The 14,509-nt window shown below is 59.9% G+C and overlaps 1 protein-coding gene across 4 annotated transcripts in view; it reads right to left on the bottom strand.

The window, feature by feature from the left end:
• BCL11B (BCL11 transcription factor B) overlaps positions 1 to 14,509 on the bottom strand; it is an 80,459-nt gene that overhangs the window by 56,836 nt on the left and 9,114 nt on the right. For 2 of the 4 annotated variants that reach the window (XM_062181375.1, XM_062181377.1), the window contains exon 2: positions 11,422 to 11,790. In XM_062181375.1, coding sequence (XP_062037359.1) covers positions 11,422 to 11,790 — 369 coding nt within the window. The remainder of the gene's footprint in view (positions 1 to 11,421; positions 11,791 to 14,509) is intronic. The other 2 variants (XM_062181376.1, XM_062181378.1) reach the window with 1 other exon arrangement.

The following is a 14,509-nucleotide window of genomic DNA, read 5'->3' as shown; positions in this document are numbered from 1 at the left end:
AGGAATCCTACAGACCAGGGGGAGCTCCTGACACACACACACACACACACACTGTCTCTACAAAGGACTCCAGGAACATAAATCGGATCACACACGAGAATCTGCCTTTCCATCTTGGCCCACGACGAGCGCCGTGGCGCGATCCTCACCCACACTCACAGACTCGGGCGGATTGTGTCTTGTTGGAACTGCTCTAAATGGACATTTGAGAAACCCAACAGCAAGTCCAGGCAGATAGCAAACCCTGCCCGCCCAGGACCGGCAGTCGCTCTGAGTTCTCAGGTGTTGAACCGGTTACCTTTCCTTTAGGGCTTTCAGAAAAGAAATTGACAAATACCTTCAGATTCCTCCACCAGAGAAGCTCAAAGTGCAGGTTCGCTCAACCTGAGATCTTTGTAACAACTCTCACTCAACACGCCATGGAGGCATTGTTTGCACAGTACCTTAGAAGGAAGAGCACAGACTGTGCTATTTCTGACCCAAATCATAAATATATATATATTTACAGATTTTTTAACTACCTTGCCTGTTGTTACAGCAAATCTATTCTGTGTGGTTCAGCCTTATTTCCGAATAATGGCACACGGAGCTGTGGCTCCCATCCTGGCTGAGAAAAGCTGGTTTAAACCTTGCACAGGCAAGCAGCGCGCGTTTGCATCTCTGCAGGAACAGCTTTGGGAAAATGCTGCTTCCCCACAGGACTCAGGTGGGTGCACGGGGGGTGCACGTTCTGCCTCGTGGGGTCCCTGAGGAGGGGGCTTATTGGGAGCTTTGAACAACCCGAGGCCAACTGAAAGGCAGGAAAAACAGAGAGGGTACTAGCAAGGTGACCCTGCGCAGGCCAGTTCTCCGCCGAGGGAGGAGGGCCGCGGGCTCCTGGGTTTCCTGGCGCTTTGTGTCCTGCTCTGTGGAGGGTGCCATCCCCACACAGCCGGGCAAGCGCCGGCGTCCCCAGGGCTTTAAATCCCAGCCCCAGGGATGTCCCTCGGCAAAGCCGGGCTCCTTCTCCCAAGGCGGGCTGAGCGCATGCCAGACACCCTCTTCCGGCCAGGCCTGTCTCCCCAGTGGCCACAGGATGTGCAAGGGGGGACTCAGCGCAGCACCTGCCCGGCGCGCCCAGGTCAGCGGGCGCCTCCAGGACAATGGCGGCGGCGGGGAGGACCCAGGACCCGGCACCGACGCGGGGCGCAGAGCCGCCCCCGGCCTGAGGCCCCGGGCGGGGCTTTCCAGGGGTCCGGGAGTGCAACCCCAAGCCCGGGAAGGTCATTCGCCGGCGTGCGCGCCCAGGCACCCGGCAGGGGGAGTGGGGCCGGCGGGGGAGGGGCGGCCCCAGAGCACAAAGGGGCCCGGGGCGGGCTCCCCGCCCTTGACCTTGGGTCTCCGCCTCCATCCATCTCCGCCGCAGCCAGGGAAAGGGGCTGGCCCCGGGCCAGGGGCGTGCTCGCCGGGATGCTGCCAGGCCGGGGGCCGCCGGGGGGCCGCCGGGGGGAGCTGGGGGGATGGGGTGCGGGAAAAAGACTCGAGGGCTGCACACTGCTCCGGAGACCTGCATTCCAGCTCCGCGGCGAGCCGGGTCCTCTGTGGCTCCGATTCGCTGCACGCCCCGGCCCCCAGAGCAAAAGTTGCACGGAGGCAGCCCCCTCCCCCCTCGACTCACCCCCACCCCCACCCCCGCCTTCCTCGGACCCGGGCCTAGGGGGAGGGGAGCTGTCAGAGGAGGAAGAAAGGGGCGCGCCGCGCGGCCGAGGCCAGACGCGGGAAGGGTCAGCTGCGCCTCCGCCGGCTCGGGCAGCTGGCCCATTAAGCCCTCGAATTATGCATGGGCCCGGAGCCCCCTCTGCCCTCCCGCCCCGGGGAGGCACAACCAGCGAGGCGGCGGCCGCTGGTCCCGGAGGGCAGGAAAAGAGGCGGCCGGTGGGCGTCGGGCTGCGCGCCCCGGACGCAGGCTGGAGGCCGCGGGCGCAGGCCAGGCTCTGAGAGGCGGTGGAGAAGCGCCGCGGGCCCCGGGCGGGCCCAGGCCCACGCAGCGTGGAAGCTCCCCTCGTCTAGCGCCGCCAGCCTCCGGGAAGGCCATTGTGCGCCCGGGCTTGGCGATGCGGGGGCACCTGGAGGTCCCCCGCCGGCCGGGCCAGAGGAGCTGAGGTCCCCTGCGAGGGGCTGGAGGAGGGGGTGGAGGAGACCTCGGGCGGCATCGCTGCGGCCGGTGAGGCTTGGCACTGGTGGGAGGCAGGGGCGCCCGGCTTTGTGCAGCCGGAGCACAGGCTGGGGCACAGCGATGGAGGCGCGTGGGCTACCGCCCCAGACAACGACCGGCCCGCGCGCTCCCCGCCGTTCCCGAACCTCGCCCGCCCACCGTGGGCGCTCGGAGCACCACTGACCGGGCGGTTCTGCATGTGTCCGACTTCATCCTCCGGGTCCCCTCGCCCCCCAGACAGAGGCCAGGTCGGGACAAGACCACACTCCTTTGTACCCGTACATGCAGTCGCCGCGTGGGCAGGGCAAGTTCTACAAGCCCTCACTGGGGAGCGCGGCTGACACGGCCCTGGGGAACTTGGCTCTGTGGGGTCTCCCGGCGCCCAGCGCTCCCAGCCCCCAGCCCATAGGTAGAGGGGACATGGAAGGGCTGCCTGGCTTTCTTCTTAAGGAGAATCCAGACTGAATGGTGCCACGGAGCCCAGGACAGGCAGTCCCTGGCCCCCAGCCCCAAGGAAGGACCCCGGCCACATAAGGCAGGGCTGCCCTCACTGCCTACAAAGCCGCTTCTCCTCTGCTTCTGAGGATCCCTTTGGCACCTGAATTTAGGAGGACATTCGGGCTTCCTGGACTGGATGTGGGGGAGGGGTTCCAGGCCGCAGGCACTGGGGGGGCTCCTCCTGGGTGCACGGTGACCCACACCCTTTTGCCTGTTGTCCACACCAGGAACCCCAGGGCCCGGGGAAGCTGCCAGGCACTGCTCCTGGACCAAACATCTGCAGTGATCCAGTGTGGTCCTGAGCCGGGAGGGTTACCCTTGGGGAGGGGGCGAACCAACAGCTGCGGTCTGTGTGGCCAGCGCCGGCAGAGCCGCTGACTCGTCACCTGCCAGGAGATGCCACTGTGCTGAGCGCCCAGGCTCCCAGGTCCAGCGCAGCAGGCGGCAGTGTCCCCAGGCAGTGGCTAGGTAAGGAGCAGTGCACCCCTCTCCTTCCAGCCCGACACCCCGACACCCCCACCCCGGTGGGCTCCCAGCCCCTCTGCACAGGCTCCTCCTCCCGAGCCACTCCAGAGGAAAACCAGCAGCAGGGCCCCAAGGAAACCCACTTGAAAACAAAACGAAAGGAGGCCCATGCAGCCGTGGGTGCTGCCCCTCCCTGTGACAGGTGTGGGGCCAGGGCGGGGCCAGATCTTGTGGGGCCTTGGGTTTACAGAACCGGGGGAGGGGGGACGACACTCTTCACAAAATAATATTGACAATTGCCAAACTGTCAGCTCCAACATTAGGGACAGGGCCTTGGCCCTGCAGAGACCCTACGCGTCAACCCTGTCAACCTTAGAACCATCACCCTCGGAGCACACAGACGGCTGATGTTTTAGTAGAACCGTCTTCACTGTACGGAGAAAACTCACTTCCTAGGCCCAATGCGTACAAAAGAGTTGAGGAGCTGGCGCTGTGGTGCAGTAGGTTAATCCTCCACCTGCGGCACCAGCATCCCATATGGGCACCGGTTCTAGGCCCAGCTGCTCTTCTGACCCACCTCTCTGCCATGGCCTGGGAAGGCAGTAGAAGATGGCCTAAGTGCTTGGGCCCCTGCACCTGCGTGGAAGAAGTGAAGAAGCTCCTGGCTCCTGGCTTCGGATCGACTCAGCTCCAACTGTTGCAGTCACTTTGGGAGTGAATCAGCGGATGGAAGACCTCTCTCTCTCTCCCACTGTCTGTAACTCTACCTCTCAAATAAATAAATAAAATCTTTAAAAAAAAAAATGAAAGAAACGGTTGAAACACCAGGGCTGCAGGGTGGGAAGCAGATTCAAATGGAGGCCGCCACTGCCTCCCACACCCCCACACCGCGCTGCCTGGCTCTTGCAGCCCCTGGAACCCACCAGTGGCTCCCGACCACTCTTCAACTCAGGCCCAGAGATGGGAGGGCCCACTCAAGACACACAGCAGGTCTGCCTCACGCCAGAGTCTACAGCCCCTCCCCACCCCCACTGGTTAATCCTCCACCTGCATCACCAGCATCTGACCAGGTCACTAGCCCACTAGCCCCGACCGGGGTGGGGGGTGGGGTGTCAGCTCAACAGGAGATGCACAGCCACAGGCGGCAGTCAATGCCCAATCCACAGGTGTGGGCAGAGGGTGAGGCCCTGCCCTGGTCCCCCCCAACTCCCCCGTGGAGGTTCCTCCTTGGTGTGGACACCACTGATGGCCTGGCCAACAACAGAAAGACCGTGCAGTCAGGGGCAGGTGCTTGGTGTAGCCATGAAGACCCCTGTGTCCCAAATGGGGGGAGCTGGGTTCAATTCCCAGCTCTGGAGCCTGCCTCCAGCTTCCCGCGGGCGTGCTCCCTGGGAGGCAGCAGGTGCTTGGGTCCCCGCCACCCACGTGGGAGACCTGGATGGAGCTCCAGCTCCAGACCTTGCACGCATTTGGGGAGTGAACCAGCAGGTGGGGGCTCGCTCTGTCTCTCTCTCTGTCTCTACTTCTCTAATAAATAAATAAAATAAAAGGCCTCCCCATTCCCAGGGGGCCTGGGCTCCCACGGACCTGACCCAGTGCCTCCGTGGGAAGTCCGGGCACAGCCCAGCTGCCGACTCTCGAGGTGACTGTGCAGGGACCGAACCCGTGTGACTCAGCTGCACCCCCAACCCCAGATGAAACCGGCACATGGTGTCCGGGCCCATGGAGTGGAGATGGTAGATGGAAACGGAAACGTAGGATGAACCGTGACCACAGCAGCCGTGGTCGGCAGGGTAAAAGCCAGGACTGTCCAGGCTGAGACCCGAGGTCCCAGCGCACCGCCATGCGACCTCGGGCAAAAAAGCAAACGCTCTGTGCTTCAGGCTCCCACCTCAGTCACCAGAGAACAGTGGCCGTCACATGTGTGAGGCCTCCTGAGCGGGGGCTACAGTCAAAGGCGGACCCAGGGCACGGGAGCGACGGCCAGGCTGCCCCACTCAGGTCGACGAGCGACCCAGAGCCCACTCGGAACAGATCCTGGAGCTGCTGGTTATGCATTAGTCAGGCATGAAAATTAGCAACAACAATAACAACAACAACAAAAAAACCTGTCAAATGCCTAATAAAAAACTTAAGTCAACTGCTAACGATTTACTGTCAAATAAAAACCTAACGATGAGAATGCCCAAGTCTCCAACCTCTGGCCCGCATTGCCCCAGAAGCAGGGAGACAGCAAGGAAGGCCCGAACCCCACCAAGGGAGATGCGCCCCTTGTTGACCAGTTTTTTTGTTTTTTTTTTTTTTTTTGGTCTTGTTCTTGTTAAACCCGATAACCACAGCTCAGCAAGGCATCATGGGGCGTAACCGCCAACACTGTGCTCCTGGTTCACACGGAGGCTCCGTCCCCGGCCTGCCTGGGAGGCCAGCAAGGCAGGAATACTCGCTCACCGCCCTGGACAGCAGAGGAGACGCGGACGCCCCAAGAAGGTCACCAGTCCTGAGCTGGCTCTGCCAGTGCTGGGTGACACAGGCTCAGGCCAGGCCCTGAACAGCTAAGACCGGGAGGGGCTGGCAGCAAGATTCTCCCAGCCTGGCCCAGGAGGCCAGAACCTGCCTGTGGATCCCAGCAAGGCCTCCCAGTGCATACGAGCAGGTCACGAGCCTTGGGATCCAGTTAGGCCAGGGGGTTTCCGGAAGGTCAGAGAAAGGCGTCATAAAGAAACGGCGCACGTATTTCCAACGCTGCACCGAAATCAACGGGTCCTCTCTCCTTTTCTCCTCGCTGTCCAGATCAATCCTACAGCAAGCCTAGAAGAGAAACGTTCTCTTCGTCTTATAGGAAGCTGAGACTGAGGAGGCGACGGTCACACAGCAAAGTCTGTGGCAAAGCCAAAGTCCCACAAAATACAGCAAAGTGTTTGCATGCGAGGGGAGCCAAACAATGCAACAACAAATATGAAATACAGCAAAAAAGGTCTGTACGTATATACCGGGCCAGGCCCATCTGAGTTCAAGTTCAACTGCACCTCCCCAAATCTCCACCAGTAGGAAAGTAGGGGAGGGTGCCACAGGTGGTGGGTCCAGCCCTCTGTGCCATCCCCACAAAGGTCAGATCTAGGGGAGGCTTCAAAGACCACCTGGGTTGGGGTCCCACTAGTGCCAGTCCCCAGGACCCCACCAGCCAGGCAGAGTAAAGAGCACCTCTCCCTAGAAGCCGCCAGAGGAAGCCAGGCAGACCCACGGCCAACTCTACTTTGCTGCATGACCTTGGGCAAGTCCCTTAACCTCTCTGAGCCCCAACTCAAAGTGAGCCGGAAATGCCCATTCCGAGGTTGAAGAGTGAAGTTGGCTAAAACTCAGGACGAGCACCTTGCACGGTGAGCCGCACTGGGTACTGGCCAGTTCCCCAGCACTCTCCAGCCGTGCCCAAGCTCTGGGGTCAGCCCTGTGCACACGGCCAGGCCCCCGGCCCAAGCCCAGAACACCACGTCACGCCTCGGTGCACACAGAACTAGTAATTAGCAGCCACGATTTAATAACAGCGAAAAGATAATCCACGCCACAACGCACACGGATTTCACTAATCTTAATTTGGAGGGAAAAATCACAACTCTAAGAAGATCAGATGGAGGTTTTTAAGACAACCTGTGAGGGATTTATCTCCACTTTCCAGCACACAACCGAGTCCTTTCGTTTCTCCCACTGGCCGAGCTACTATTTTTTTTTTTCACATTTTATTTTTAAAAAGTCAGAAGCAAACATCATCAAAGCCTTAAACCCAGAGGCCTTCTCCCCAGCACACTGTGCTTAGCGATGGTCACCAGGACCCCAAACAAAGCCCCCACACACGCCGTCCGCCTTGGGACCCCCAGGCTCATCCCTGGCCCTTCCTGGGACCCACACAAAGACAGATAACGCAGGAGCTACATGGAAGCGCAGCCCACCTGCCCCTCCCAACCCGGGGCACCTGCCACCTCCTGCCTCTTGCCGCCAGCCCCCTGTACCACTGCAGGAAACTGACATTCTGGGTCTGGGGGCGGGGACGAAAAGGCAAACCAGTGAGTGACAGCTCTGCTTCCTGCAGGGATGCTAGGGTGACAACAGGAGAAACCGAACTGCCTGGACCCTGCGCTGCGCCCCCCGCCCCCGGCTGCCCGGTGGGCCTCCGGAGGCAGGGTCTGGAGGGACGGCTGAGAAGTGGGTCTCGGGTGCGCGCTCACGGATTTGACTACAGAGAGCTTGCTTTCTGGAAACTTCCAGTCCAGGTCCTCCACCTCGGGCCTGACCCTGTGGTAGGTGGGAGTTTTTCCCTGCCCCATCCCGTCACGCTGAAGGGTAGGTGCAGACAAAGAAACTAAGGCCCAGAAAAGCAAAGTGACCGGGCAGCCAGCAGGGAGCAAGGGCACCAGGATGTTCCCCAGAGAGGCAACCCCCCCACTCCCTTGACATCCAAGCTGCCAGGCCCTCCCCAGCAAAGAGAAGCCACCAAGTGACAGCCATGTGACAAGGCAGGAGGGGACGTGACGCACGCCTATCTCCTGACACTCCCCAGAGCGGGGGACGCTGGGCTCCTCCCCAACCCTAGCAGGGAGCCCAAGTTCAGGAGACCCACTAAGGAAAGCAAAGTGCCAGCAAGGAAAAGCTAACATCTCCAGCCCCACCCTGCCCCACCCTGCCGGGCGCCCAAGTCATAAACGTCCGACTGGCACTGGGCTCATGCACACAGAAGGGAACAGAGGCTTGGAAGGTCAAGCCACGTGCCTGCGGCTGGCAGGGGGCTGCTCGTGGCCTTCGAACACCACACCCCGAAGTCCCTTAACGCTCTCCCAGGCAGCGGCTCAGGGACACCTGCTCTCTGTGTCTCCCCTCCCTTCCCAGGTCGGGTGGGCTCTTGTCTCTTTCTCAGTGGGTAGGTCTTAGCCCATCACAGAGAACGCCATGGGTAGGGGGTTTAAGAAACATAAAGAACTTGGTGCTGGTGTTGAGGCACAGCGGGTTAAGCAGCCACACCTGTGACACCAGCATCCTACATGAGCTACAATTTGAGTCCCGGCTGCTCCACTTCTGATCCAGCTCCCTGCTAATGCACCTGGGAAAGAAGTGGAAGATGGCTCAAGTGCTTGGGCCCTTCACCCATGTGGGATAAAGCTCCTGGCTCCTGGCTTCAGCCCAGCCCTGGCTGTTGCAGCCAGCTGGGGAGTGAACCAGCACATGGAAGATTCTCTCTCTCTCTCTCTCTCCCCCCCCCCCAACTCTGCCTTTCAAATAAATAAATCTAAAAGAAGGGAGGAACGAAGGAAATGAAAAGAAAGGAAAGGAGGAAATGTAGGGGCCAGCGCTGTGGTGCAGCGGGTAAAGCCACCGCCTGCAGTGCCAGCATCCCATATGCGCGCCGGTTCTAGTCCCGGCTACTACACTTCTGATCCAGCTCTCTGCTATGGCCTGGGAAAGCAGTAGAAGATGGCCCAGATCCTTGGGCCCCTGCACCCGCGTGGGAGACCCAGAAGAGGCTCCTGGCTCCTGGCTTCCGATCGGTGCAGCTCTGGCCATTATGGCCATCTGGGGAGTGAACCAGCAGATGGAAGACCTCTCTCTCTCTCTCTCCCTGCCTCTGTGTAACTCTGACTTTCAAATAAATAAATAAATCTAAAAGGAAGAAAGAAAGAAGGAAAGAAAGAAAAGAAATGTAAAGACCTCCTGTGCCGACAGAACACAAGACCAAAGACCCTACCTCTGCCCAACTGCACTCTGGTCCCCAAACAAGCCAGAGACCTTTCCGCCCAGACTGCTGGTCCTAGGCATATGAGACCCTGACAGCCACCTCAACTTGGACATGACCAAGCCTGGGTGGCCAGAGCTAGAGGCGGAGTCCCAAGGATGAACAGCTGCCCGCCTGCCAGGGCCTGGCCAGGGCCAGCGCACCCTGAGGGGCAGCAGGGGGGCGTGGAAGGGCTGGAAGAGCCCCTTGCAGCCACGGCCATGGGGCAGGAGCACCAGGGGCCCGGTCCCGGCCAGCGCTGGGCCTGGGCAGCAGCTGTGTGGATTCCCGGAAGCCAGGGTGGAGAAAGCCCTCTTAAAATATAAAGACTCAATTATCTCCGAGCAGCTTGCTTTACACATGAATTGACACATTTATTTTACAATAAATAACTGAAAGTTATCTGTGTTTCCTTTACTGTTAATCTACACAGAGAAATAATAAACAGGGCTTGTCTAGCAAAATGCAACTACTGAGGTCCTCAGAATTCAATTAAGCTAAAATAATTAATGCTCCCACCATATTAAATTACTTTACACATTTGAGCCACTGAAGTTTTATTCTTTAATCTTTCCTTTTTATTAAATAAAAAAAAAGGAAGAAAAGTTGGTGCCAAAGTCGGGAGGGAAGCGGGAAGAACGGGGACTAGAAAGGCCGGGCGGCGAGCGGATGGTCGCCTTCAGCTGACACAGCGCGCGGGCTGTTTGGTGCCTTTGATTAAAATAACATTTTAAATGCTTTGAACAAACATATCTCTTTAGACTTCTAAGGGGTTATTTTACATATTTCTCCTCGAATGAAGAAATCCATTCGTCCTGTTGCTGAACAGAAAACCCCAGAATATCTTTCGTCACACATAAAATAAAATGCTGAAGGTTGCTGCGTTATTACAACTCGGGGTGGGGGGGGACAAAGCTGCCCTGGAGATTAACTTTGCCTTTTATGAAATCACATTGAGTCTCTTTCTTAAACAAACCAACCCACGGGGCCTGCAGCCTCGCGTTGGGAAATTCCTCCCACACGGAAGGAGGCGGCGCGTGTTTTTGGCAAAAGCAGCGAGAATTCGCACTGAAACATAAATGGGGCCCATGGCTCCTCCCAGAGGCCACCCCTGAAAGGTCTGTGTGCACTGACCCCAGGCGCTTCGCCCGCCAGGAAAGGCCCTCTGAGCTCCGACGCACCTGTGCTGCCCTTGCTCTCCGTGCCCCCTGCACCTGGGAGGACAGGGTCCACCCAGGACACCCCCCGCCCCGCACGTGCCTGCAGGAACCTCATCGCTCCCATTACGCAGGTGGGCAAAGTGAGGCCCACAGTCACAAAGCTGCCATGCAGGAGACAGGCTTGCTGTAGTGACTGCCTCCTGGGGGGCGGGTCCCTGCCACGCCCTCAGCCTCCCCCCACGGCCTCAAGAGCTTCCACGGATGAAACACAGTGGGCACGGAACACACGCTTCCCCAGCCGGCCACCCCCGGCACGCTGCAGCGGAAGAGTTTGTCCTGCTCGTGCGCTCCCCATGCCAGGCCTGTTGTGACCACGCCCTGGGACAGATGAGGAACACGAGGCTCAGGCCCACGACTGGCCCGAAGTCACCGGCAGGACCCGCACTCATCGGCAGGAACCCTGCTGTCTGTCTTGCTTCTGGGAAACACGGGCTGGCTGGGGTCTCCCCCACCCCCATCTGCCCCCGGCCTCCTGCGCTCAGAAGCAAACACTGGTTTGCAGAGGACGCGGTGGCTCCTGGAGAAGGGTCCAGCATGACCCGGCTGTGGCCATGGCCATGACCACGACCATGACGCAGAGCAAACCTCTGTGCCAAGAGGCCCTGGATGGAGGATGCAGGCTCAGGCCTGGGGCCCACCCTACACCTGCTCTTCCTGCTGTCCAGGGGGCCAGCTGAGGTGCATGCCAAGGGGCACAGTGCTACCGCAAGCTCCCACAGCCCCCTCCCCGGGACTCCTTCGAGGCCAGGCAGTGTCAGGAGCAGTCCCTGAGACCAAGGGCCCTAACCCTCCTTCTACAGCCTGGAAGCCGAGTCCAGAACAGAGTGGGGAGGAGCGCTGTCACTCAGGGTGCCTCCAGGGACCACCACACACCCTCTCAGCCCACCCCCAGCGTAGCTCCCTTTAAAGATGGGGAAACTAAGGTGCCCAAGTGACAAAGGACAGATTCTAACCCAAGCCTGCCTGGCTGCACAGCCAGGGACGAAGTCAAGACCACCAAGCAGAAGCCCGAACTTCCGTCTTGTGCTCCCGGCCACCGCTAGGTTAGGCCCCAAGGCAGAGAGGAGTCCCCTGGTCAGAAACAAAGCACGCAGGCGTCCATGGGGCCTCCCCAAGCCCAGGCCCGACCCCTCGGGAAGGGAACCTGGATGGTGGGCCCTCGGAAAGGCGGGGGGGGGGGGCCGGCTGGCCGGCTGGTGGCCCGGAGGCCACGGAGGGGCCCCAGCACGTGCGGCGTGGGACCGGGGTGGCCCCTGCCATGGCCAGGTGAGCGCGTGGTTCCATACCTGCAATGTTCTCCTGCTTGGGACAGATGCCTTTCGTGGGCGACAGCAGGTGGTCATCTTCGTCGGGGGTCACCTGGATCCCGATCTCCACGGGCTCGGACACTTTCCTGAGCTCGGAGCGCGAGGAGGGTGGTGGGCTACCCTTGTCCAGGCCTTTGTCGTAGCAGGCAGCCAGGCTGCCCCCACACTGCTTCTTCTTGTGCTCTATAAAAACCAGGATGTCCCCCAGGGGGAAGTTCATCTGACACTGGCCACAGGTGAGCAGGTCAGGGTCGGGGCCACCGACCAGCAGCCCCAGGCTGCCCGGCTCCTCTATCTCCAGACCCTCGTCTTCCTCGAGGATGGCGGCCTCCACATGCTCAGCCTCTGCTGTAGACAGGAAGGACACGGGGGAGGGGCAGAGAAGACAGAGATGGACTTAGGCAATCGCAAGCACCCGGCGCTGGCCCGACCCCTCCCCACCAGGAAGCAGCCCCCCGCTCGGCTGCCAGAGCTCCCCAGGTGCTCCCCGGGGCGGGGGCGCCACTGTAGCTCCCAGAAGTTGCCACGGAAGCAGTGCTGACCTTATGTCCACTGAGCTTATATATCTGGCCATTTCTCCCCCTACACACGCTAAGAGCACACATACACACGTGTGCACACACGCACACATCCCAACTGCTACCAGACATGGCTCTCAAACTCCCCAACATGAGAGCCCCCCCCCCCAGCCCAGTCACACTGGGAACCAAACACCCGCCCCCTCGCAAGGCTCTCCAGGTGACCACCAGCCAGCCAGCCGCCGCCCCTCCCCCCAGGACACTTCCATTCACGTCCCTGCCTTCCCCATTCACAGACTCCACCTGAGGCCTGGCGCACACCAGCTAACCAGGGCGTCGTCCCACCGGCTGGGAAAGCGACAAGTGAGCACCAGGGTCCCAGGGACAAGGCACACAGCGCCAGGGGTGCGGAAGCAGGAGCCTGCCGTCCTGCCGGGCCCCCGGCCTGTTTCTGTGTCTCCCGTGGGTTTCCCAGCGCTCATCAACTCCCCACCATCCGGGTTGGGTTTATTTTCACTTGGGGGAGTGGGGGGGTGGGACTTTGTTTCCAGCCTCGGCAGCAGGTAGGGGCAGACAGCCCGCCGTCTAAAGAGATGTGTTTGCATTTCTCCTGCAGACAAACTATGTCCTCCCCTTTTTTGTTTTCTATGGTGGGGATCGCAGGACCCAAATATTTTGAAACGCATGAAAGACTGGCAACCCCCTGAAGGGAAAAGAGCAGCTGCCAAAATAAAGGGGGAGGGGCCTGGAGTTTCGGGGGTGGGGAGCACCAGGGGCAGGACCTTCGCGGGAGCCCACGGATGCAGGTGGATCCTCAGCGGCCTGCGAGTTGGGAACAGGGACAGCACGGAGAAAGCAGGCAAGGGAGGAGACACACATCCTGTGCGCAGGCCGCAGCCAAAGAACAGACAATTCAGCGGGAAAACCCTGCGGCCTCTCCCACCCTGCCTGCAAACCGCTGCTCTGGGCCTCGGCATGGCCCGCGAGCCGGCACACGGGACACACGTGACGTACATGTGCGTGGCCGGGAGGAGGCGCGGGCCTGGCTGAGAAAGGAAGGCTCAACTTGAGGGCATGCCTGTGGTTCCCGGGAAGGGACGGCGCCCTCGGGGAAGTCGAGGCAGGAATGCATCAGCCCCATGGCAGCGCAGGAACACCGGCGGGTGAGGGCGCCCTGGCTCTGCCGTCTGCAGACTGCCAACAAGAAGAACCGACAAGGTGTAGAGGCAGCCCTCACAAAGCTGCTCCCAGAAACCATTAATTACACTCGAAAAAGAAACCCGAGTTTACTTAGAAAGGAGTTGGAAGACAATGCTACATAATTAATTTACCAATTTATTTTATGAAAAGACGCTTTGCTATGGTGAAAATGCAATCCCCACCTTCCTGCTGAACACGGTTCCGGGGGGGAGCCCGGGCCCCGGGAATGGGTGTCAGAATGTAAAAGGTAATTATTCGGTGCCTCCTTTCCCTTTAATGCTCTAGCATTGAGCAATACTGTTGATATTGAAAAGCTCACACCTTTAATTACCAATTACATATACGTTTTCGGAGCCAAAGGAGAGGGCTGGGCAAACAGTTCTTTAGAAATATAAGGCTGCATTGTGCGCCCTTTGCAGGGAAGGGGCGCTAACAAACGCAAGGGGGTGTCAAAATATTGTTTTGTTCACAAAAAGGACAGAGAGGCACAAAGGAAACGAGCAAGGGACGGAAGCGAAATCGAGAAGTGGCGTGGAGCGCGGCCACCTCCACGGGGCGTCCGCAGGTCCACGCGGCCCCTGGTCCCCCTCTCTGGGGCTGGGGAGCCTCTTTTGTTTCCCGTTTTATCCTGGGTGCACTTTTGATGGCTTCTCGTTAACTTTCCCAGCCACAGGAGCCCTCCCGGGCCGGGAGTCCTGGCTGGCTGGCTGCTCCCAGGGTCGAGGCGACAGCCCTCCAAATGCATTTCTACTTCCGAAGAAACACAGACTGATCACACACGCCTCCCCCACCCCAGCCCTCTATTGCCAAGACGCTACACCAGCACGTTCCCCCCCCCCTTTTTTTTTTTTTGGTAACATCTGGTAGTCTTTCCTCTCCGGCAGCCTCTGCCCGCGAGCCCCGGGAACCCAGCGTGGAGATCTCCAAGGCCACTCACGCTGCTGCCGTGCTGGTCTCTGCAGCTGCAGCCAGGCCTCTCGCAGCCACCGGCGTCCCATCCACAGCCCTGGGATCAGCCAGGGCTCCGGGCTGGGCTCTCAAAGCCACGGCCACATCCCATGTCCCAGCCTGGGGATCCGAGAAAGAAACAAAAACAACAACAAAACCTCCCCCTCCCCTCCCACTTTCAGCATGGAAAGTAAAACTCCCTAAGATGACAGCCTGCTCGCCCAGCCCATTCCGAAGAAGGGGTTCTCTCCCCGCCGCCTAGGCCCTGGGGCTCTGGGCTTCGGCCTCCCGTGTGCCACACTGCTAAGCAAAGTGGCAGGCGCAGCCCCAGGGTTCAGGCAGCAGAGTCAACCTGAGCCCCAAAACCTACTACCTTGGGGGGGTCTGGGTGGGGGGGAAGG

Source organism: Lepus europaeus, chromosome 22 (genome assembly GCF_033115175.1).
Source record: "Lepus europaeus isolate LE1 chromosome 22, mLepTim1.pri, whole genome shotgun sequence".
Classification (NCBI taxonomy): Eukaryota; Metazoa; Chordata; class Mammalia; order Lagomorpha; family Leporidae; genus Lepus; species Lepus europaeus.
The sequence above is the reverse complement of the archived record's forward strand: the minus strand, read 5'-3'. Positions and strand labels throughout refer to the sequence as shown.